The 21,027-nt window shown below is 59.8% G+C and overlaps 2 protein-coding genes across 2 annotated transcripts; one reads left to right on the top strand and one right to left on the bottom strand.

Annotated features, from left to right (window-relative positions):
* The first annotated feature begins 335 nt into the window (after positions 1 to 335).
* Positions 336 to 14,563, top strand: GNAI2 (G protein subunit alpha i2). The gene is made up of 9 exons (XM_064432493.1): positions 336 to 516; positions 8,690 to 8,732; positions 8,907 to 9,048; positions 9,248 to 9,408; positions 11,842 to 11,970; positions 13,095 to 13,224; positions 13,434 to 13,587; positions 13,839 to 14,045; positions 14,158 to 14,563. Exons 1-8 carry the CDS (start codon positions 399 to 401, stop codon positions 14,027 to 14,029), a joined length of 1,068 nt encoding a protein of 355 aa, XP_064288563.1. The 5' UTR covers positions 336 to 398; the 3' UTR covers positions 14,030 to 14,045; positions 14,158 to 14,563.
* Positions 14,564 to 15,526: 963 nt separating this feature from the next.
* Positions 15,527 to 19,849, bottom strand: GNAT1 (G protein subunit alpha transducin 1). Its single transcript, XM_064432494.1, has 8 exons — positions 19,175 to 19,849; positions 17,730 to 17,772; positions 17,401 to 17,542; positions 17,169 to 17,326; positions 16,960 to 17,088; positions 16,747 to 16,876; positions 16,508 to 16,661; positions 15,527 to 16,303 (listed from the first exon to the last, which is right to left on the bottom strand). The coding sequence occupies exons 1-8, from the start codon at positions 19,278 to 19,280 to the stop codon at positions 16,113 to 16,115; spliced, it is 1,053 nt and encodes a 350-aa protein (XP_064288564.1). The 5' UTR covers positions 19,281 to 19,849; the 3' UTR covers positions 15,527 to 16,112.
* Between the last annotated feature and the right edge of the window lie 1,178 nt (positions 19,850 to 21,027).

Here is a 21,027-nt window from a genome sequence, read left to right as displayed (position 1 = left end):
CACACACCGTGTCCCTCCTCACGCCTATCCCTCACACATCGTGTCCCTCCTCACGCCTATCCCGCACACACCGTGTCCCTCCTCACGCCTATCCCTCACACATCGTGTCCCTCCTCACGCCTATCCCTCACACACCGTGTCCCTCCTCCGTCCCGTCCCTCACGCCCCGCGTGTCCCGCCGCCCCTCCCCCGCCGTTACCCGCCGCCGCCGCCTGAGGGCCCGCGCGCCGACCGCGAGCGGCCGCTCCCCGCAGGCCCCGCCCCGGCCCCGCCCCGGCAGGCCCCGCCCCGCCCCCGTTGGGCCCGCCCCCCGCGCAGGGCGGGGCCGGGGGGCGGGGCCTGGCGGGCGGGCCGGGCCGCAGAGCCGCGGGCGCGCAGCAGCCGCCGCCGCCGCCGCCATGGGCTGCACCGTGAGCGCCGAGGACAAGGCGGCCGCCGAGCGCTCTCGCATGATCGACAAGAACCTGCGGGAGGACGGCGAGAAGGCGGCGCGGGAGGTGAAACTGCTGCTGCTCGGTAAGACCCCCCCCCCGCAGCGGGCCCCACCCCCGGGCCCCCCATCTTGGCTCCTTCGCCCGGCTCGGCCCGGCCCTGCCGGAACCGGGCGGCCTCGCCGCCTCCGCCCCGCGCTGCCCCGGGGCCATCCTGGGTACCAGCGCCGGGAGTGCCCCGCCCCGGCGCGGGGATCCCCGCCAGTGGGATGCTGGCCCCAGCCCAGGCTCCGGGCTCTCCCCACGGTGAGCTGTGGCTCCGTCTCGGGCCGCGGGGATGTCCCCGGGAACGGGGCCTGCCCCGCCCCAGGCTTCCGGGTTCCCCCCACGGATGGAGCAGCAGGCCGCAGGATTCCCCCCAGGAGCCGGGTGTTGGTCCCATCCCAGGTCCCAGGGATGTCCCCCAGGAATGGGGTGTTGGTCCCATCCCAGGGATGTCCCCCAGGAATGGGGTGTTGGTCCCATCCCAGGTCCCGGGGATGTCCCCCAGCAGTGGGGTGTTGATCCCATCCCAGGCATCCCCCCCAGGAGTGAGATGTTGATCCAATCTGAGATCCTAGGGATTCCCTCCAGGAGGGGGTTGTTGGTCTTATCCCAGTTCCCACGGATCCCCCCCTCCCCAGGAATGGGATGTTGGCCCCATCCCAGCTCCCAGTGTCTCTCCCCGCAGGAATGGATCTTTGTACCCACAGCAAACCCTGGGGATCCCTTCCACAATGGGGTTCTTTCCCCACATCTCTGTGAGCAGGATGCCAGCCCCGTTCCAGGCTTTGGGGATCCCCCTGGCAGTGGGGTGCTGGCCCTACAACAAGCCTTAAATGCCCCTCAGAGAGGCTGCCACCCCACCCTGGGCTGTGGGGATCCCCCAGAAGTAGCTGCCCCCCCACTGTGGTACTGTCGCCCTGGCCGGTCAGTGTCCAGTCTGGACATATCCCTTTGGGACAAAGGTGGGGGCATCCCCACTCTCCTGTTGGATGTCCCCCCCCAGCAAAGGTCCTGCGGGCTCGGGCACCCTGTCCCACCTGCCCAGGATCCCTGGACTCCTCCGTGGGCTGCTCTTCCCTGGCCTCTGGCTGTGGTGGAGGTAACGGGGCTGACAGGCACCCAGTGCCCCGGAGCCCTGGGGCAGTCCCCAGCCTCTCCATCACCCTGCCCTCTCCGAGGGGGTTCGGGGGGCTCGGGCCATTGCCTGCCGTGGGCAGGGCCCCCCCAGCCCACGGGCTCTCTGCCTCACGGACACTCGATTTTGGTGCTGATAACGGGCCGCTGGCGCTCTTCAAAGCACCCTGGTGATGCTCCCATGGGCGTTCACAGCCCTGCCCTGTGCCTGCGGGCAAGGCAGCACTTCGTTATTTTAATTCATTATTTCTCTTAATGACTCCCAGTTGGGCTTTTTATTCCCTTTGTGAAATTCCCAGGGAGGGCCTCCCTCCAGGTGCGAGCTGGGAGCGGGCGAGGCTCCCGTGGGGCAGCGGGACAGAGGGAACCCTGACAGAAAATGTCTTTGGACTCATCTGCTGTCTGCAGAGGAAGCTGCCAGCAGCAGGAAGTCACGCTGAAATCCGGCAGGCCTTTATTTGCTCAACCCCTGCCTGCCTTGAGAAATACGTAATTAACGCCTTAAAATGCTCCTTTATCAGAGCGCGACTCTTTTTTGTTTTATTTGATTTTGATTCTTTTTGCCTTGGCACGAGCAGTGCCGGCAGCAAAAGCCATCCTGGGGATATTAGGGGGGGGTCTGTGCTGTTTGGGGGGCTCGATGGCTGGGCACACTCACTGCCCCATTATTTTTTCTGTGGAAGGGAGTGGATGGGATGTGTGGGCTGCCAGGTCTGCTCCTCTCAGCCCGGTGCTGGTGGGAAGTAATGGGGAGGTAGCTGGCTAGGGGGTTTGTCACCTCCAGCCCTGGCAGGCTCCTGGGGCTGTCCAGGCAGTGTCACACTGGTGCTGTGAGCTCTGGGTGCCCCAGTTGGTGCTGAGCATCACCAAAGAGCAGCTGAGTGACGAGGATTACGCTGTAGGCTGGCTGGCTGACATCCCTTTCCTGGGTCTTGCTCTGTCCTGAAGTGGAGGCAGGAGGAGGAAGAGGATGTCCGCACTCCCTTCTGCTGGGGACGGTGTTTGCGAGCGGCACTTCTGATCTCAGCTGCTTTCTAAAGCCAAAAATAGAGCAAAATGGCTCTTTTTGTACACTTAGAAAAATAGCTTTTTCTTGCCCTTGCAGCTGTTCAGGTGTCAATAGCACTGGAGCCTTGGGTCAGCACTGCCCATTTCCGAGCTGAGCCTTGGCCGGAAAATCCTCCCAAGGCGACAGGGAGCGGCTGGGCAGGGGTGGCCAGCACTGCCCCCCTGGGGGCTGCTGCCCGTGACATGTCCCCTCTCTGAGGTGGGGCTGCACTGCTGGGGGGATGCTCCCACCTCCCTGCTGCTCACCCTTATTTTTTTCCCCATGGTCAGGGGAAGTTTTGAGGAGACCTGAGGCCTCACGTGCTTTTTGGTGAGCACCACAGCTCATCACTCTCAGCAAGTCAGAGTTCCAGGGTTCTCCATGGGGGCTGCAGTGCCTCCCCCAGAAAAAGGGAGGGAAAAACTAAAGAGAAAAACAGCTTCACCCTTTGTGCTGTATCAACCTGCGGCACTCAGCCAGGCAGGGCACGGTGTGAGTGGAAGGCAGCAGTCTCGGTGTGGTGATGGCATCAGGAGTGCAGGAGCAGAGAGGGCTTGGGGCTGGCTGCTGCAGGTGCCTCAGATCTGTGCTGTGCTCTGTACATGGCCATGAGCTGCCTCCTGCCTTTCCTGGCCGTGGTGGTGAGCTGGGAGGAATGGGCACGCTGTCAGTGCAGTGGGGACAGCCAGGACCCCCCAGTGGCACACGGCTCTGCAGGCATGGGCACAGCACTGCTCCTGCTGTGGCACCTGTCCTGCCTTCAGGTTTCCCTCTGCTGTTTGCTCTGGCAAAGTCAGTGTGTGCCAGACAGTTGGAGCTCCACTCTGTGATGAGGAGAAGACCCAGATGAAGCAATATCCGCCAGGCAAAGCAATTCTCCCAAACAAAGAATGTGTCCCTTCCTGCTACTGGAAACCAGCAGTCTCCCACTGTTTTGGTGCTGGGAGGGGCCAGGAGCCATCACGGGCATCTAAAAGCTCCTGGAGCATCTGCCCTGTACTTCCAACACCTCCTGGTGCCACTATCAGCTGCTCACCATTGCTAGCACACAAAGCCCTGCAGTCAGTGGCTGTTTCTGCTGGGCAGCAATGTTCTGGCCAACCCTCCTCCTTGCCTGTGGGAGCTGGGATGCTCCAGGGGGATTCAGGGTTGGCAGCAGACAAGTGATTGCTGTGCTCAAAGCTCCTTGTTTCTTGTCTTTGGAGGATTAGGAAAGTGAAGGATTTCTCAGCTGTGTCAGAGGTGGAGGAGGTACTGGTGGCTTGGTTGATGATGTTAATCCCCAGGGGATTGCTCTAGGTGCAGACCCTGGGGTGAGGACAGTGCCCTTGCTGGTGTGGTGGCACCAGGGTACGTCATGTAGGAACTGCCTGTACCAGATCCTGCCTGGGACAGACAGTGGCTGGGCAGGGCTCGGAAGCTGCTTTTTTTTTTTTTTGAGGCTTGCATAAAAATAGAGGAAGGGAGGGACCAGCTGTGACTTTCAGAGGCTGTGTGGCTCCAGAATTGCCCTGGGTTCTGTGTAAGCCTCCTTGCAGCCTCCTTTGCTGTGCTTGGTCCTGTCTTGGGGGTTGTTTTTGTCCCTACTCCTTCTTCAGTCCTGGCTGTTGGAAGTGGTTGGGCATTCCCTTCACTGGGGACACTGGGAACCACAGTGGTTTTTTTTGTGATGGGCTCGGAGGTGTCACAGTGAGGGGACCAGGGAAGAACTCAGTGCTGTTAGATCCAGAGGGATCTGACGTCCAACCCCCTGGAGCTGGTGTTTGGGCTTGGGATGGGATGGGTCACTACAATGTCCCCACTGGAGATGTCATGGGGGCTGGCAGCTGCCCTCTGCTCCAAGACGAGCACTTAGACTTTGCCCAGGAGAAGCAGCAATCTTATATGTATATATTTAACATATATTTTTACAGATGTACATTAGAAATGCACTTTATATTTTAGCTTTTTTTATACTTTAACTTTTTTTTTTTATAGAGCAACATATACATTGATTTATATGTATCAAAAAGCACATATTTTTTTTTTCCACCTGTATATATGTGTAGCTTTATGGTGTCCCCTGGTGTGAGCCTGCCCGGGCTGGGATCAGGGTGTCCCCAGGCTGTTGCTGCAGCCAGGCTGGCCTGGCCTTTCCGCAGCCAGCGTTTCCTGCTGCGGCCCGAGCGCGGCTTTCCGGCCCGGAGAGCCCTTGAATCACCGGAGCTGGGGGAGCTGAGTAATCCTCCATCCTGCTGCTGGAAAGCCCAGCCGGGGGGATTTGGGTGCCGGCACATCCCGGCTGTGCCGGAGGGTGAGGCCCCGTCCTGTCAGGGCAGGATGGGCAGGATAATGGCACCCAGGCCTGGGGGCACATGGAGCTGTGTGTGAAGGGAGAGGGACCACTCTGGCCAGGCAGGAACAGAAACAGAGCAGCAAAGTTTCAGGATTCCTGGAAAAAGCCCAGCACAAGGATAGTTTTGTCCAGCAGCTCTTGTTGGCACCGGGGTTGCGTTTTCCATGCTCCCCCTGGGAAACCATCCCTAGCCCACCTCTTCCCTCTGTGCCCTGAGCATCCTTTGTGCTGCCAGTTTATTTCTATTTTATTTCTTCTTGTGGGTTTTTTTTTTTGCATCTCCATCGGCTGCCTTGGACTGGGGGTCTGCACCCCCCAATTTTTTTGAGGTCCTGCCTGAGGACGTGGCATTCCACCAGCCAACGATGCACGGCTCCTTCTGGGAAGCAGCCAGCCCTGTGCTGGAATGGGATGGCCCTTGGGAAAAACGCCCTGTGTCACTGTGGGGTTTTAAAAAAATGTGATTATTTTTACAGCAATTTTCCATCTATTTTGGGTAGGAAGGAAAATGTCGAGGGGAATCTCTTTTTGTTATTAGAGTCTTTAGGGTAAGTCTGCTTTTAACACATCCCTTAGTCTGTCCCATTTGGTGGTGGGGACCCCACAGGTGCCAAGGGGGGTGGGCTCTGCAGCCGTCCCTCTGTCCTGCCGTCTATCTGTCCTGCAGGGAAGGGGATTGGTGGGTTTGTCCAGAGCTAAAACCCATCTGTAAATCCATGCTCAAAGAATAGCTGCTGTTTGCCAGGTTGGGAAAGCTTGCTGGGACAGCAGCAGGGAACGGGCCTCTGGGTGCTGGGAATGGGGATGGCTCTGGACCTGCTGCCGGATTGAATTCCAGCTTTTCCTCCATAATGAGAATTTTCCAGCTATGCATTGCTTCCATCTATGCCTGAATATTTGAAAAGATGGTGCCGTGCAGAAAAATGGAAAATCCCTTGTCAGTGATGCGGGGTGAGGTGGATCCTGAAACCTGTGGCCAGCTCCTAAAATACAGGGATTACGTAGGTGCTGCCCAGAACTATGTGCATATATTGCACTAAATATCTGCTGCCCAGAAAGCATCATAAATCATGGGCTGTAAAATATATATGTTGGCTCAATAAAGTTTTTGCCAGTGGATTAGCAGGGAGTTCTGGAGCCAGGCAGCTGCTTGCTTATTTTAAATTTTTGAAGATTATTTTTAACAAAGAAAGGAGGAAATGAGCCCAGGAGAGAGCTCTCGTCCTGTTTTTGCCAGGCGCTGCCCTGGGAACAAGCACTGCCTGCAGAGAGGCAGGGCTGGAGGAAGCACAGCCGTGGGGTTGGCCCGTGGTAGTGGGGGGTCTCCACCCCCCACCTCCCTGATATTCCAGCACAGGAGTCCAGAGCTCCTCTGACACTGCCTCATCCTGCCTGGGCTGGGCTGGAGGCTGGAAACTGGCAGCTGGCATCCAGCCCAGGAATTGTTTTGGGGCTGAATGGGCGGCAGCTGGGGTTTTCCGGGGATTGGAAATCCTTCCCCTCCACTGCACTCATCGAGGGGGGCTGGGGAGGGTCCCCTGCGTGGGGAGGGGGGGCTGTTAATTCACATCCACATTCCTGCTCCCTGCAAGTGTACAGTCGCTTGTGCTGGGCAAGCAGCTGATGGGAGGCAGAGGTGCTGGCTTGGAACATGGCTGCCTTCCTCAGAGGGCTGGAAAGGAGCCGGGAGATGAGGAGGAAGTTTGCAAGGAAATAGCCAGCCTCGGTGACGGTCACCCTGTGACTGACTGTCACCCAGCCGGGAGAAAGCAGGAGGCCCCAGCAGGGTTGTTCCCTCCTGGCAGGGAGAAAATGTCAGGCAGGGTCAGAGAGAGGAGGAGCTGGGGATGGCTGTCTGGCACCTCACCTCAGAGATGCTGATAAGCCGGGTTCTTGCTTGCCATGTGCCTCAGTTTCCCTGTCCACGCACCCGCTGAGAAAGGATTGGGTGAATGCCACTGGCCACCAGACCCAGCGGTACAGGATGGTGTTAGAAACTAGAGGTACTTAATGGAAAAAATGAAGGGCTACACCAAGTCCTTCCCCCTGCTCCCAGCTCCAGGCAGGAGCTGCCAGCACTGACCACGAGCGCTGGCCGGGCTGCGCCGGGTGCCGCGTCAGCATCCTGGGGGAGGATGGGTCAGCAGTGCAGAGAGCCCCTGCTGTGCTGAGCAGTGACCTCTGAGCTGAGCACAGCCCCTCCCTTGGCACGTACAGCGTGGGAGCCAGGGAGCAAGGTGCTCGAGTGGTAAATCAGGGTCTCTGCAGCCTCAGTATGGCCCCAGCATCGGGGCGCTCCATGCCCTGAGCGCTGCCCACACTGGTGTCCCTGGGGTGCACGCCCGTCACCTGGAGGTGTTCAGGCTGGCGACAAGCGTAGAAGGGGTTTGTTCCCTGCCACCATGTCTCAGCTGGCATGATGGGCCTTGTTTTTCCCATGATTTTTAATTTTAGCATAATCTGCTTCTTTTTTTCTAATTTTTTGAACCTCCTCTGTAATCTCTGCCCTCTCTGTGGCCATGCTGGCACCATCCTGCTTGGGGCCCCTGTAAGGGCAGCTCCATGGCCAAGGGCAGCACTGGGGGGACCTGCAAAAAGGGTTGTGAGAGGACACTGGGATGGACTTGGCTTGGGAGATCCTCTGGGATTTGCACCTGGAGGCAGGGACCACAGTTGTCCCCAGCCAAAGGGGCCTCATCCTGCTGGGGGTCCTGGGGGAAAACAAGGCAGGCACTCATCCATCTCGTGACGCTCCCTGCACAGAGAGGGGACAAGGGACATGCCTCTTTCTTTCAGCTTCCCCTTTTGGCTTCCCCTTTCTTGCAGCCAGGGTGACTTTGCTTCTTCCCTGCTCTCAGCCTGTGGAGGGAGGGCTGCGCCGAGCTGCACATGGCCTGCGTGGGGTGACGTCCCCAGGGGGGACAGGGTGGGGGAAGGAAACCTTAGGCACCCTGGTTGTCTCGCTGAACTCAGGAACCCTGCGTTTGGATGATGAAAAACCAAACGACCCCAAAAGCCATCAGCTTTCCTGCTTTCAGCCGCCTCTGCAGCGGGCTGGGGCACGGCCCGGCAGGCTGGGAAGTGCACGCTATTTAAGAACCAGCCTGGGGGCGGCTGGGCCCGCTGGGATCGCTTGAGCTGCCTGCTGGAGGTGGCAACTTGTTCCCGAGTTCCCTGCCTGTACCTCGTGGCACAAGCATCCCTGCATCCTGGCTGCTGCTGCCTCCAGCTGTGGATATGTACTGGGGCTGGTGCTCCATTGTTCCTCAGCACAGAGGGGATGTGGCATGTGGCATCTCAGGTTGTGCCTGGAGATGGGATGGCAGGGGATAGACAGAGCTTGGCCCCCTTGTCACAGGGAGTCCCCGGGTCCAGCCAAAGCCAGGATTGCCCGTCAGCTGTGACATGCTAGGATTGTGGGGGAAATGTTACTGTGTTGATGCCATTTTCCTGGCCCAGAGCAGGTGTAATTTCTTCCCCTGGGACCTATTGTGAGGGCCCCCCAGGCTTTCCCTTTGTTCCCTCTTTCTTGGTCCTGATGTTTCCAGTGCACATCCAGTCATCTGCTCTGGTTAATGCTGCTTCTCCCATGGCTGGAGCACCTGCTGCATTCTCTCCCTGGTCTGGGCGGGTGTCCCAGTAGGGTAAGGGTTCCTGGCTTTGCACAGGACCTCATCCCTTCTCATTTCTCCACAGGTGCTGGCGAATCTGGGAAGAGCACCATCGTCAAACAGATGAAGTGAGTGGTTCCTACCCTGTCACTGTGGCTGACACTGCTCAGGCCTTGGTCACAAGCTCCAAAACCAGTGGCTGACAGGGAAAGCTCCCCATCGGTGTTGCCACAGAGTATGCCTCAGTATCCTGAGGTACCCCACAGAGGGCTGACCTTGCCTGTGTCTCTTCCCTGCCCCAGGATCATCCATGAGGATGGCTATTCAGAGGAGGAGTGCCGGCAGTACAAAGCTGTGGTCTACAGCAACACCATCCAGTCCATTATGGCTATCATCAAGGCGATGGGGAACCTGCAGATTGACTTTGGAGACTCCTCCAGAGCGGTGGGTACCCTCCTTCTCCCACTGTGCCTGGCAGGGATGGGGGTTCTTGGTGGCTACAACAGATGTGCCCATAACTGGACTAGGATTAAAGGTGGCTCAGCCTAAGCCCTGCTGTTGTCTGGTGGGCTCCCATCAGGTCCTTTGAGTGAGTGAGCTTCAATAAGTCTGTGCCAATGCTCAAACTGTTTTATCCCTGCAGGATGATGCTCGGCAGCTGTTTGCCCTCTCCTCCACTGCTGAGGAGCAGGGCATCATGCCCGAGGACCTGGCCAACGTCATCCGGAGACTGTGGGCTGACAACGGGGTCCAGGCTTGTTTCAACCGCTCCCGAGAGTACCAGCTGAACGACTCTGCTGCCTAGTGAGTACCCCCCCTCTGCCCCCGCTCAGCTGGGCCCTGTGGGCCACAGTGCTTTTATCAAGCAGCAGAAACTCCCCCCAGGGGCTGCTGTTCACCGTCACCAGGCTTAGGAGCTGGTGCTGCCACTTCCCACATGGTGCTGGGGCTGCGCCGGAGCGGAACTGGGAAGGCGGATGTTTCGAAAGCTGTTTCCTTCTCTGGCAGGGTGCTCTGTACCCTGGAGGGGGGCCACTGGGGCATCCCCCTGCTGCCACTGCTGTGTCCCCACTGCCCTTCCCCAGGAGATGCTCTCCACTGGCTGTGCACTCATAAGCACAGCCCTTCCTTATCACCCTTCATGGGCCGTCAAGGCAGGAAAAATTCCCAAGGAAAGCCCTGGGGATGCTTAGGTCTGAAGAAAATTAGTAGGATGATCAAGAAGCTTCTCTTTCTTTTAACTGTTTTTATACAGAATGACTTGGCATTACACTTGTGCATTACCCAACAAATTGGTGTTTAGGTCGATTGCTGCAGCTGGTTGGGTTAATTCTTGAAGAGATTAATAAAAAAAAGTTAATCTGCCTAATGTACCATTGCTGGAGAGAGCAATACAGCTGAGTCTGTGTTCAGCTTGCACAGTGCTCTCCTACCCTCTCCACCCAGACCCCTTACGGTAAAGCAGTGTGGGGGGAGCTCATGGTGTGCCAGGAACACCCCACCAAGCCTGGCCTTGCCTGGGATTCTGCACGCTTGGGACTCACTGCCATCCCAGGGCAAGTGATTTCCCCAGCTGTCCCCTCATGCACGGCAGTGTCAGGTCCCTCTTTTGCACTGAGGTCACTGTGGGGAAGAGACTACAGGAAAGCTCCTGGCAAGCACCAAACCTGGAGGAGCTCCTGTCAGCTCTTTCCCCCAGCACCCACAGCTTTCACTTCCTCCTGATGGGCACACACCCACCTTTCCCAGCCCCTGTCTGCTCAGCCCCATCACTCCCAGCCAGCTCCGGCATTTCCCTGGCAGTGGGGCTGGTTTGGAAGCACAGAACACCCAGCAGGTGCCAGGGAGCTCGCACACACACTTGGAGCAGGTGTATCTGCACAGCGTCTGCCAAGTGCCTGCTGCTGTCAGTGCCATTATGGAGCGTTTAACACATGGTGGGGGTTGGATAACCATTAATTAGGAGCACCTTCAAGCTGTTGCTCCAGCCTTTTTCCAGCCCTGTGGAGATGCCTGCGCAGTGGCCAATCCCTTGCCCAGCTCACAGGGATGATGTGCCCACAGTGCCACTGGAACAGGACATTGTGGGAATGAGGAGCCCCATGCCCACCCATCACACAGCCCACCTGTGCCCCAGCCTTCTGCAGCACAGCAGCCCCCATCCTGTTCCTCCTCTGCCTCTTGGGGTTCCAGGAGTTTGGGGTGCCAGGGTGGTGCTCACCAGCACCCTGGGGCTTGATGCAATGTCCAAGAGCCTGTGGCGCTGCGCAGGGCCCTGCTGTGGTGTTTCCTGTTTTTTTGTAGCCAGAGGCCATGTGTGTTTCCGGCTGTTTTTGAGCTGCTCTGCAGCAGTAACGTGCAGGTCCCCCACCCTCACACCCACAGCAGGCTCCTGGGGCACCTCCAGCTCTGGCCTTGCCCTGACACGCTGCAGGGTTTCCCAGGAGCTGGCGAGTGGCCGTGCTGCAGTCGGAGCCAAGGATCCCTATGGCCTCGCGGGCTGTAATCTGGCTTTCACCAGATTACAGGGCCGCAAATGCCTTAATTAAGACAAGCCTAATTTGCTTAAAGGAGCCCGTTTGTAGTAACCCAATTAAAGCAATGTGAGCTGGAGAAATCAAAACCTGCCTTGATCCCCTGGCAGTCCTCATCAGTCCTGGTGGGTGTTGCATGCTGGGGACCCGGCCACCACCTCTGCTGGGCAGCAGGGCAGGCGATGCTCCCCGGGGCCTGGGACCCCTGCAGCCCCCCACGGCGCTGCTCCCTGTCTCTCTGGCCTCCCGCCTCCTGCTTCCTCCCAGGACGCCGTCCCTTTGTGTTTTTGACTATAAATGGCATGGCGCCATCAATTGTTTCCGCCGGCACTGCGGCTGGTTGCCATAGCACTGAATATTTGCCTTTTGCCATTTCCCCCCTGTGCAAACGGCCAGGGAAATGGGGTGAGCCCCTCAGCCCCGGCTCTATCCTCTGCTGGGCTCCCAGTGCCTCGGTCCTGTGTGTCCCGTGTCACCCTGGCCACTGGTGTCCTGCCCTGCCTGTGTCTGGCAGGGACACGGGGTTACCCCAGGATGCACATGGAGCCTCTGCTGTGCGTCCCAGCTTGGCACTGCCCACCCCAACTGAGCAATGCTGGGAGATGGACAGGGGACTCTGGGCCAGTGTGGGATGTCCCATAGGATCTGGGTGGGTTCTGCCCCATGGTCCAGCTCCCACAGCACCTTTCCTCTTTGTCCCCAGCTACCTGAACGACCTGGAGAGGATAGCCCGTGCCGACTACATCCCCACCCAGCAGGACGTGCTGCGCACCAGGGTGAAGACCACGGGCATCGTGGAGACTCACTTCACCTTTAAGGACCTGCACTTCAAGTATGTCTGACCTCTTTCCCTTTTGCCTTTTTGGAAGCCAAAAGTCCCTTCCTCCCCAAGCTGGGATGGACCATGGGTGCACACTGCATGCACTCAGTTCTCCCCTCCTCCTGGTCTGCTCATGGCGGGAACTGCTGCCTCAGAGAGCGGAAACCGCTGAAAGAGCTGGAACAGCCTCAAAAACACTTCACAGAACTCAGCCTGGGGGCGGATCCAGGCTCTGGCGAGGAGGGGAGGGAGAAGGCGTCCCTCCTCCTGCTTCTGTGACGCTGCTTCCGCTGCAGGAGGGGTGCTGGGCAGGACTGGGGTCTCAGGGTCAGGCAGTGGCAGTGCTGCCTGCTGGCACCCCGTGGTTGCTTTCCACTGAAAACCCACGGGACATAATGAGGGCTCCAGTTTCAGAGGCAAAAAGCTGCCATTGTGCACATCCCCGGGGGATTTAGTCCCATGGCAACAGAGCTGATGTCAGAAAGATCTGCTGGGGTCTTGTCTGAATGCAGGGGGCTCGCAGGTGCCCCGATGCCACCCTGGTAGAATGGATGCACTTGGTTGTGCATTGCCAGGGCAGCACTTTGGGGGTGGCAGTGGGGGTGGTCTAGGGGGAATGCAGTGTGTCCCATGGGGAAGCCTTCCCGCCAGCCAAACAGTTGGCAGTGGGCATGGCCGTGGATGTGGAATGCTGTTGCTGGGCTCTTCTCCATGGAGGCAGGGCTTCCTCTGCTGCCCGTGGAGGGAGAGGCACATGGTGCATCAGGATCATCCCCGAGCCCTGCTGCTGCCACAATCCTGCTGAGCCCACAGTGACTTGGCTCCCCTTGGTCCAAGGTCTCTGGCAAAGCCCTGCTGTGCCTGCTCTGGAGCAGGTCTCTGGGGAGCATGACACTGACACCCCCTGGGAAAGGTGGCCTGATCCTGCCCCAGCTCACGTCAGGGATTTGCTTTGGCTGGGAAATTACTCTGGACGCTATCCTGGCAGCAGGACCCGGGGCAGATCCTCAGTACTGGCAAAATCCCTGGGGCAGAGGCACTGTGCTCTGCCTGCTCCAGGGAGCACTGAGACAGGGCATGGGGTGCGGGTGGTGGGGCTGGAGCTGCCATCCATGGCATGTCACCCCCTGCTGCAGGATGTTTGATGTGGGTGGCCAGCGCTCGGAACGGAAGAAGTGGATCCACTGCTTCGAGGGGGTGACAGCCATCATCTTCTGTGTGGCCCTGAGTGCCTATGACCTGGTGCTGGCTGAAGATGAGGAGATGGTGAGTCATGGGACCAATGCCATGAGCTGTCCCCTCCGTGGGGGGCTGGGGGAGCAGCCCCTCCTCTGGTGGCCACCAGTGCCCTGGCCAGTGTGGCCCATGCTTTGCAGGGCCATTGGCATCCCCTGCCCAGGAGCATGAGGGGTGGTAGTGGGGTGGGTGCTGTCTGGGGGTCTCTGCCTGGCTCATGCTGCCGTCTTCCTTGCCAGAACCGGATGCATGAGAGCATGAAGCTGTTTGACAGCATCTGCAATAACAAGTGGTTCACAGACACGTCCATCATCCTCTTCCTCAACAAGAAGGACCTCTTTGAGGAGAAGATCGTGCACAGCTCCCTCACCATCTGCTTCCCCGAGTACACAGGTACCACTGGGACCTGTGGGTTGGGGCAGCATGTGGGGCATGATGGGTGTTTGGGTTGCCCCAGGAGAGGGAAGATGTGGGGGGACCCAACACGAGGGGCAGCTGTCCTGAACGGGAGTTATCTGAGGCTCATTGTGCCTCTGGAGCCTCAGTTTGGCAGCAGGACAGTGGCTGTGGAGGGCCAAGCCAAGCCCAAACCCTTTGGTGGCTGTGGGCAACTGTGGGGCAGCCCAGTGTCTCTTCTTCTTCAGGGGCCAACAAGTATGACGAGGCAGCCAGCTACATCCAGAGCAAGTTCGAGGACCTGAACAAGAGAAAGGACACCAAGGAGATCTACACCCACTTCACCTGTGCCACGGACACCAAGAACGTGCAGTTCGTCTTCGACGCCGTCACCGACGTCATCATCAAAAACAACCTGAAGGACTGTGGCCTCTTCTGAGGGCAGCGCTGCCCAGGTGGGTGGTGGTCTCACTAGTGGCTCCTCAAACGGGGTGGTCATGGACCATCCTTCAGCTGCAGGCTGCTCTGGCCCCAGACCCTCCCCTGCTCACGACCTCTCTCTCCTAGGAGCTGCAAAGGAAGGACCACGCCATCTCCCACTCCTGCTTCTCTTCAGATTCATTCCTCCGCCCACCACGTAAAGAGACTTTGAGTGTCAGCATGGTGCCAGGGCCCATGTACCCCCTGCTGGCGGTGTTTGCCCCCCACCATTGTCCTCCTCCTCGCCGGCGTTGCCCTTCCAGGGAAGACAAGGTTTTAATCTTGGTTTTTACCCCTCAACCGTTCCAGCCCCCGTTTCATTCACTCCGAGCCCTGGTGCTCTCACTGTTTACATTGCAAGTGTTGCTGGCAAGGGGGGCAGAGTCCCCTCAGGGATGCCCACCCAGCCACAAACACGACCGATGACATTCCTTTTAGTAAACCAGAAAAGAAAGAAGAAAGAAAAAAAAGGAAAAAAAAAAAAAAAGAAAAACCAACAAAACCAAACCCAAAACCATGCAAAAAAATCCACACCACACCGGTTGGGCACAGGTTACTTTTTAACGAAACCTTTTTACCAAACTATTTAAAAGCATCAAGTGCTACGTGGTGGTGGCACCCTCGGTGGCCAGCCCACCCCCCAACCGTGTGCCTTTGGGGGGGAGGGTCTGCACCCCACCCCGCCTCGCTGCCCCCCTCCCATGGGCAGCTCTGGCAGCAGGGTGGGCAGGGGGTGCTGCCCACTGCCTCTATCCCCCCCCTCTTTCTAAGCCTAGTTTTTAGGGCTAGCTGTTGCGTTGGGCGAGGAGAGCCCGCTGTACAGAGCGGCCCCCGCTGTCCCCCCAGCCCAGGGGGACCCTCCAGCCGGTGCCTGCGGCCTCGCTTTTCCCACAAGATGTTTTATCGACTTGTTCACATGGTTTGAAATAATAAAATGTAGAAAGGAAAAAAAAAAAAAGAGAGAGAAACATTATATGTACTGAAACGCCCTGTGTGACGTGGGAGTGGGCAGGGGGGTTCACCTCTGTGGGAGGCTGGGGTGGGCCCCAGGGGTGGGAGAGGGACACAAGGTGGGTTGGCATCCCCCTGGGGTCAGGAGAAGCCCCTGGTCGTGGGAGGTGAGGGCAGTGGTGGGACCCTTGGGGGTGTAGCTGGGATGCTGCTGCAGGGCTGTGGGGTGGAGGGGAACAAATGCATGACTGCCCCCTGGCTCTGCAGCGGTGGCATGGTGGCACCAAGGGAGCCCCAGTATCACACAGTCCCTGGGGACACCTGGTACCCAGGAGCACCCAATAATCTGCAGCCCAGAGGGGGATGTAGCACCCCTTGCACCCAGCAGCCCACAGGAACCCCCCGGCCCCAGGGAGCACCCATGGACACCCCACACCCAAAGGACCCCCAGCTCCAGGGGGACACCCATGGACACCCAGCAGCACCCGAGGAACCACCTCAGCACCCAGAGCTTCAGAGGGCACCTGACCCCCCAGCACCCAAGGGAACCCCTAACACCCCTCAGTTCCAGGGGTACTAGGGACTCCCAGCACCAAGGGGCACCCGAAACCCCCCAGTCTCCCCAATGCCAAGGGTCATCTGGGAACCCCAGCTCTACAGGGAACGCAGGGACACCCCAGGATCCCTCACATACCTAGGGACACCCAGGACCCCAAACACCCCTCTGCTCCAAGGGATACTCAAGGACCCTCAGCACCCAAGGGAACCCCCATACCCCACAGCTCTGAGGGTTACCCAGGGACCTGCAGCACCCTGCAGCATCCAGCACCCTGTAGTATCCGGGGTCATCCAGGTACCCCTAGGACCTGGAGCCCCAGAGACCCCCAGCAGAACTGGGGGCCCCACAGTGGGAGAGTTGGTGGGGAGGGGGAGTGACATCGTGCCTCGCCCCCCTCCCCACTTCACCAGGGGTGGCTTTGGAGCTGAGCAGATCAAATCCCAGGGGTCCGGGGCAAGCGGAGAAGGTTGTGGAGGTGGAATGGGGTCAGCAGTGGGGCTGGTCCCGAGGGGAGGGGGTGCTCGGCTGGGGCTCAGAACAGCCCGCAGTCCTTGAGGTTCTCCTTGATGATGATGTCAGTGACGGCGTCAAAGACGAACTTGACGTTCTCGGTATCGGTGGCGCAGGTCATGTGGGAGTAGATCTCCTTCACATCCCGCCGCATGTTCAGCTCCAGGAACTGCAGCTTGATGTAGTTGCCCGCATCGTCGTAGGTGTTGGGACCTGGTGGTGCGGCAGTGAGCAGGATCCCTTCCTGGGCTGGTGTCCCCCCCAGAACGCCGGCCCGGGATTACCCCGTGCTCCCTCGGGTGGGTAAAGCTTGCAGGCTCATGCAGCAGCACTTGCATGGGGTGCTGAGGACACCTGGTGGGGACTCCTGCGGGGCTGGTGGCACCCAACCCTCCAGCACCCCACCGCCACACTCACCGTCATAGTCGGGGAAGCAGATGCTGAGATGGGCCTTCTTGATCTTCTCCAGGAAAACGTCCTTCTTGTTGAGGAAGAGGACGATGGAGGTGGTGGCAAAGTAGCGGTGGTTGCAGATGCTGTTGAAGAGGTGCAGGCTCTCGTGCATGCGGTTCTGCAGAGGGACACAGCCCCGTGGTGACACCCAGGTCATCACCGGGGCAAAGCAGAGGGGCTGTGAGGTGGTGACGGTTCCTCACCACTTCATCATCCTCCACCAGGACCATGTCGTAGGCACTGAGAGCCGCGATGAAGATGATGCAGGTCACACCCTCAAAGCAGTGGATCCACTTCTTCCTCTCCGAGCGCTGTCCGCCCACATCAAACATCCTGGGCAGGACAAAGGAGCGTCAGCACCCCCCACTCCCTGCCCACCCCCCGGCACCAGCCCTCCCTGGGGGCCTGGCCCCCACCTGAAGTTGAGGTCTTTGAAGGAGAACTGGGTCTCGATGATGCCGGTTGTCTTGACGCGGGAACGCAGCACGTCCTGCTCTGTGGGGACGTAGCCGGGGGTCACCAGGCGCTCCAGGTCTGACAGGTAGCTGGCCAGGCACGCGGTGGGCATGAGACACGGGTTGGAACCCCCCTGATGCCCCCCACCCACGCTCCCTAGCACACGTACTAGCCAGCAGAGTCATTGAGCTGGTACTCGGAGGCGCGGTCGAAGCAGGCCTGGATGCCCGAGTCCTTCCAGAGCCGTCCGATGATCTCTGACATCTCCTTAGGCATGGTCCCCTCCTCGATGGTGTCCGAGAGGTGCAGCAGCTTCCGGGCATCATCCTGTGAGGGAGAGGGGGGTCAGTGGGGCCCGGGGACCGCGGGGAACCCCCTGCCCAGCATGGAATGCTCCCCACCTGGCGAGCCGTGTCCCCGTACTGGATGTTGAGGGTGGTCATGGCGCGCACGATGGCCAGCATGGACTGGAGCGTGTTGCTGTAAATGATGGCAATGAACTCCAGGCATTCCTCCAGCGAGTAACCGTCCTGGTGGATGATCCTGGCCAGGGCAGATCACAGCATAGGGCTGAGCTGGGTGCCGTGGAGCTGAGCCACACGGAGCCTGCACCCCATGGCAGTGGCGTGGGGCAGAGTCAGGCACAGTGGGACAGGGCACCCCACGCTGCCGTGTGGGACAGACACTGTGCGGGGTGGGCACGATCAAGTGACCCCCCCTTGGCACTTACTTCATCTGCTTGACAATGGTGCTCTTCCCCGACTCCCCTGCTCCTGAGGGGACAAAACATGGGTCAGGGTGGTGCCCACGCCACGGGCACTCCCAGCTGAGCCGGTGGTGCCCAATCCATGGGCACTCCCAGCTGAGCCAGTGCTGGCTCACCGAGCTCCTGGGTGCCTGACGCGGCTGCGGGCACTGTTGGCTGGTCCATGGCTCAGGGTGTGCAGGGGATTAACAGCCTGGTGCCAGGGCATTAAGGTTAGCCTGAGCCGCTGTGTCTAATGGGATCTGAAGTGGCTCAGCCAGGGACACTCTCAGGAACCCAAGGGAGGGGCTGGGGACATGGTGGCATTGCAACCCTGCCACCCACCAGCCAATGCCCCAAACTTGTGGCTGTGCAGGCAGATACCCCCTGGGCCAGGCTGTGAGGACAGTGATGCCACCCATGGCCCCACCACATACACAGCACCCCAATCCTCAGGCACCACTGGGGGACTGGGGGGGACACACAGCGCAAGGGGGCTCCAGGGACACACAGGGGGCTGCATGGGGGTCCCTAGGAGGATGGGGCAGGGGTGCTGACAGGCTGGGGTGGTAGTGTTGGTGTAGGCTCTTAAGATGGGTTGGTTGGGGAATGGGGGGAGTGTTAGGTGGGCTGGTTGGATTGAGGGATATATAGAAGCCAGGGGATCATGGGGGTAGGTCTCAGGACCTTAGGATCTCAGGATCTTCATGTTGAGATGGTCTGTTGTGTTTGGGGTGCCTGGTAAGGGGTGCTGACCAAGTTGGGATGAGCTGGTTTAGGGGGTCCTGGGAATGGGGGGGCTGTTGGGGTGGCTGGTTGGGTTTAGGGGTTCAGAGGGAGAAAGGAAACATTGGATGGGCTTTTGGGTTGGGTATTTGGCTTTAGGGGTGCTGTGGGGGTCAGAGGACTGCTAAATTGGGCTGACTGGGTTTAGGGGTGCTTAGGAACAGGACTGTTGAACTGATTTGGTTTAGAGTGGGGTCAGGGAAACTTTGGGTGTTTATTGAGGAGTGGTTGGTTGGTTTTAGGGATGCCTGGGAGTGGGAGGCTGTTGGGGACACTCCTGGGTGATGCTGGTTTGGTTTAAAGGTGCTGGAGGCATCAGGGAAACACTGGGTGGCCTCTCGAGAAGGGGAAGTTTGGTTTAGGGCTGCTGGGAATGGGGCTGATGTTGGGGTGGCTGCTTGGTTTTAAGGCTCCTGTGTGAGTCAGGAGAATGTTGAATGAACTGTGAGGGTGGGCTGCTTGGGTTTGGGGGAACATCTGGGGGCCAGGGGGTGCTGGATTGGCTGGTTGGGTTTGGGGGCAGTTGTGGGGTGTGCTGGTTGGGTTGAGGGGCACTGGCAGGTTTCAGGGGCACCTTGGGTGGGCTGTTAGGGTGAGATGCTCAAAGGATGGGTCTGTCCCCCCGGGTGCTGTGTCCCCCTTACCCAGCAGCAGCAGCTTGACGGTCCTGGCATCCTTCTCAGCGTCTTCCTTGAGCTTCTTCTCCAGCTCTCGGGAGTGCTTCTCCTCGGCACTGGCCCCGGCTCCCATGCTCAGCCCCGCAGCCCTGCGCTTCACCAGCTGCTCCTTGGAGGTCAGCACCAGGATGGGCAGCGAGCTCCAGCCTCCCGCCGCCTCCAGCGCTCGCTCCGGTGCCCGCCGCCCGCCCGGTGTGCCACAAGGACGGGGCCAAGGTGCGGCGGGGCCGCCTGCCGGGGCTGCGCTCAGCACCCGGGGCTTAAGCTGGGCCCCCCCGATAAACCCCCTGCAATCTGCGGCGGGCTGAGCTCAGCATCCCGCGGCTCCCGGTGTCAGCACTTCTGCCGGGGGGGTGCCCCGGCCCCAGCAGCCCCCAGCTTTGTCCCCACCCGGGGCTGGGGCAGACACCCGGCCACCCTGCGGGAAGCGGGACCCCTCCCCATGTCCGGCTCTGCCGTGGACCCCAGGGGTTTGGAGTTGAGGGGTGGGGATGGTGTGTCCGCTGGGATCTGGTCAGAGCGGGAGCAGATGTCCCCGTTGTCCCCATCCCACCTGGGCAAACCCCCTGCTCTGGATCAGTGCCCAGTGTCCTACCCCAGTACGCCACGCCAGTGTCCCCACAGGCACTCCCCGCAGTGACAGAACGTCAGCCTCAGCCACCACACCCTGCGTCCCCAGGGACCCTTCCAGAACCCTCCAGTAATGTCCCCATGCCCCCGGGTGCACTGCTGAGTGTGCCTGCCCAGCCACCCCCCAGGACACTCCCAGTGCCACCAGGCCAGCTCAGTGTCACCTCCACAGCGTCCCCAGGCCCTCCAGCAACACCTGCACCATGTCCTCAGGGACACCCGCACACCCTCCACAGCGATTCCAAAGCCCTCTCCAGTAACACTCCCCAGTGACACGGAGGAAATCCCAGTGCTCCCAAACAATTCCAGTTCCTGTGCAGGGACCATGTACCCCGCAATCCAAAAACCCCTGTCCAACGTGCAGGGACACTGCAGCGCCACTCCGGGTCACCATCCCAGCCGCAGTGAGCCCCCCAATGTCTCTGGGTCCCTCGGTGTGCCTTCCCAGTGCCCCCCCTTATGTCCCCATTGCCACCGTGCCCCCACTGCCACCACCGTGTGGCCACGGCAGCAAAGCCGAGTATCCCAAGGAGCACCGCAGCGACCGCCCGGTGTCCCCATCCCGGTGACTCCCGGCCCCGCCGGGACTGCCCCAGTACAGCCCCCAGTACAGCCCAGTTCCCCGGTGTCCCCATTTGTCCCCAGTGCCCCAGTACAGCCCAGTTCCCCGGTGTCCCCATTTGTCCCCAGTGTCCCCAGTGCAGCCCAGTTCCCCTGTGTCCCCATTTGTCCCCAGTGCCCCCAGTACAGCCCAGTTCCCCGGTGTCCCCATTTGTCCCCAGTGTCCCCAGTACAGCCCAGTTCCCCGGTGTCCCCATTTGTCCCCAGTGCCCCCAGTACAGCCCAGTTCCCCGGTGTCCCCATTTGTCCCCAGTGTCCCCAGTACAGCCCAGTTCCCCGGTGTCCCCATCTGTCCCCAGCGCTCTCTGTCCCCGCTCCTGCAGCGCCTCGCTCGGCCGCCAGAGGGCGGCAGCGGCCAGCGCAGCTCCCAGTACAGACCAGCGCAGCTCCCAGTACAGACCAGTGCAGCTCCCAGTACAGACCAGTGCTCCCAGTACAGCCCATTGCAGCTCCCAGTACAGACCAGTGCAGCTCCCAGTACAGACCAGTGCTCCCAGTACAGACCAGCGCAGCTCCCAGTACAGACCAGTGCAGCTCCCAGTACAGACCAGTGCTCCCAGTACAGCCCA

This window comes from Passer domesticus, chromosome 9, assembly GCF_036417665.1.
Source record: "Passer domesticus isolate bPasDom1 chromosome 9, bPasDom1.hap1, whole genome shotgun sequence".
Classification (NCBI taxonomy): Eukaryota; Metazoa; Chordata; class Aves; order Passeriformes; family Passeridae; genus Passer; species Passer domesticus.
This window is presented reverse-complemented; position numbering and strand designations above follow the sequence as displayed.

Bases quoted from the DNA above. Each gene is read 5' to 3' on its own strand.
- GNAI2 (XM_064432493.1), top strand. From the start codon at position 399: ATGGGCTGCACCGTGAGCGCCGAGGACAAGGCGGCCGCCGAGCGCTCT. The intron at 9,409-11,841 runs GTGAGTACCCCC...CTTTGTCCCCAG, and splicing joins CTGAACGACTCTGCTGCCTA to CTACCTGAACGACCTGGAGA. The intron at 13,225-13,433 runs GTGAGTCATGGG...CTTCCTTGCCAG, and splicing joins TGGCTGAAGATGAGGAGATG to AACCGGATGCATGAGAGCAT.
- GNAT1 (XM_064432494.1), bottom strand. From the start codon at position 19,280: ATGGGAGCCGGGGCCAGTGCCGAGGAGAAGCACTCCCGAGAGCTGGAG. The intron at 17,543-17,729 runs GTAAGTGCCAAG...TGCCCTGGCCAG, and splicing joins ACCATTGTCAAGCAGATGAA to GATCATCCACCAGGACGGTT. The intron at 16,304-16,507 runs GTGAGTGTGGCG...CCGCACCACCAG, and splicing joins CTGCTTCCCCGACTATGACG to GTCCCAACACCTACGACGAT.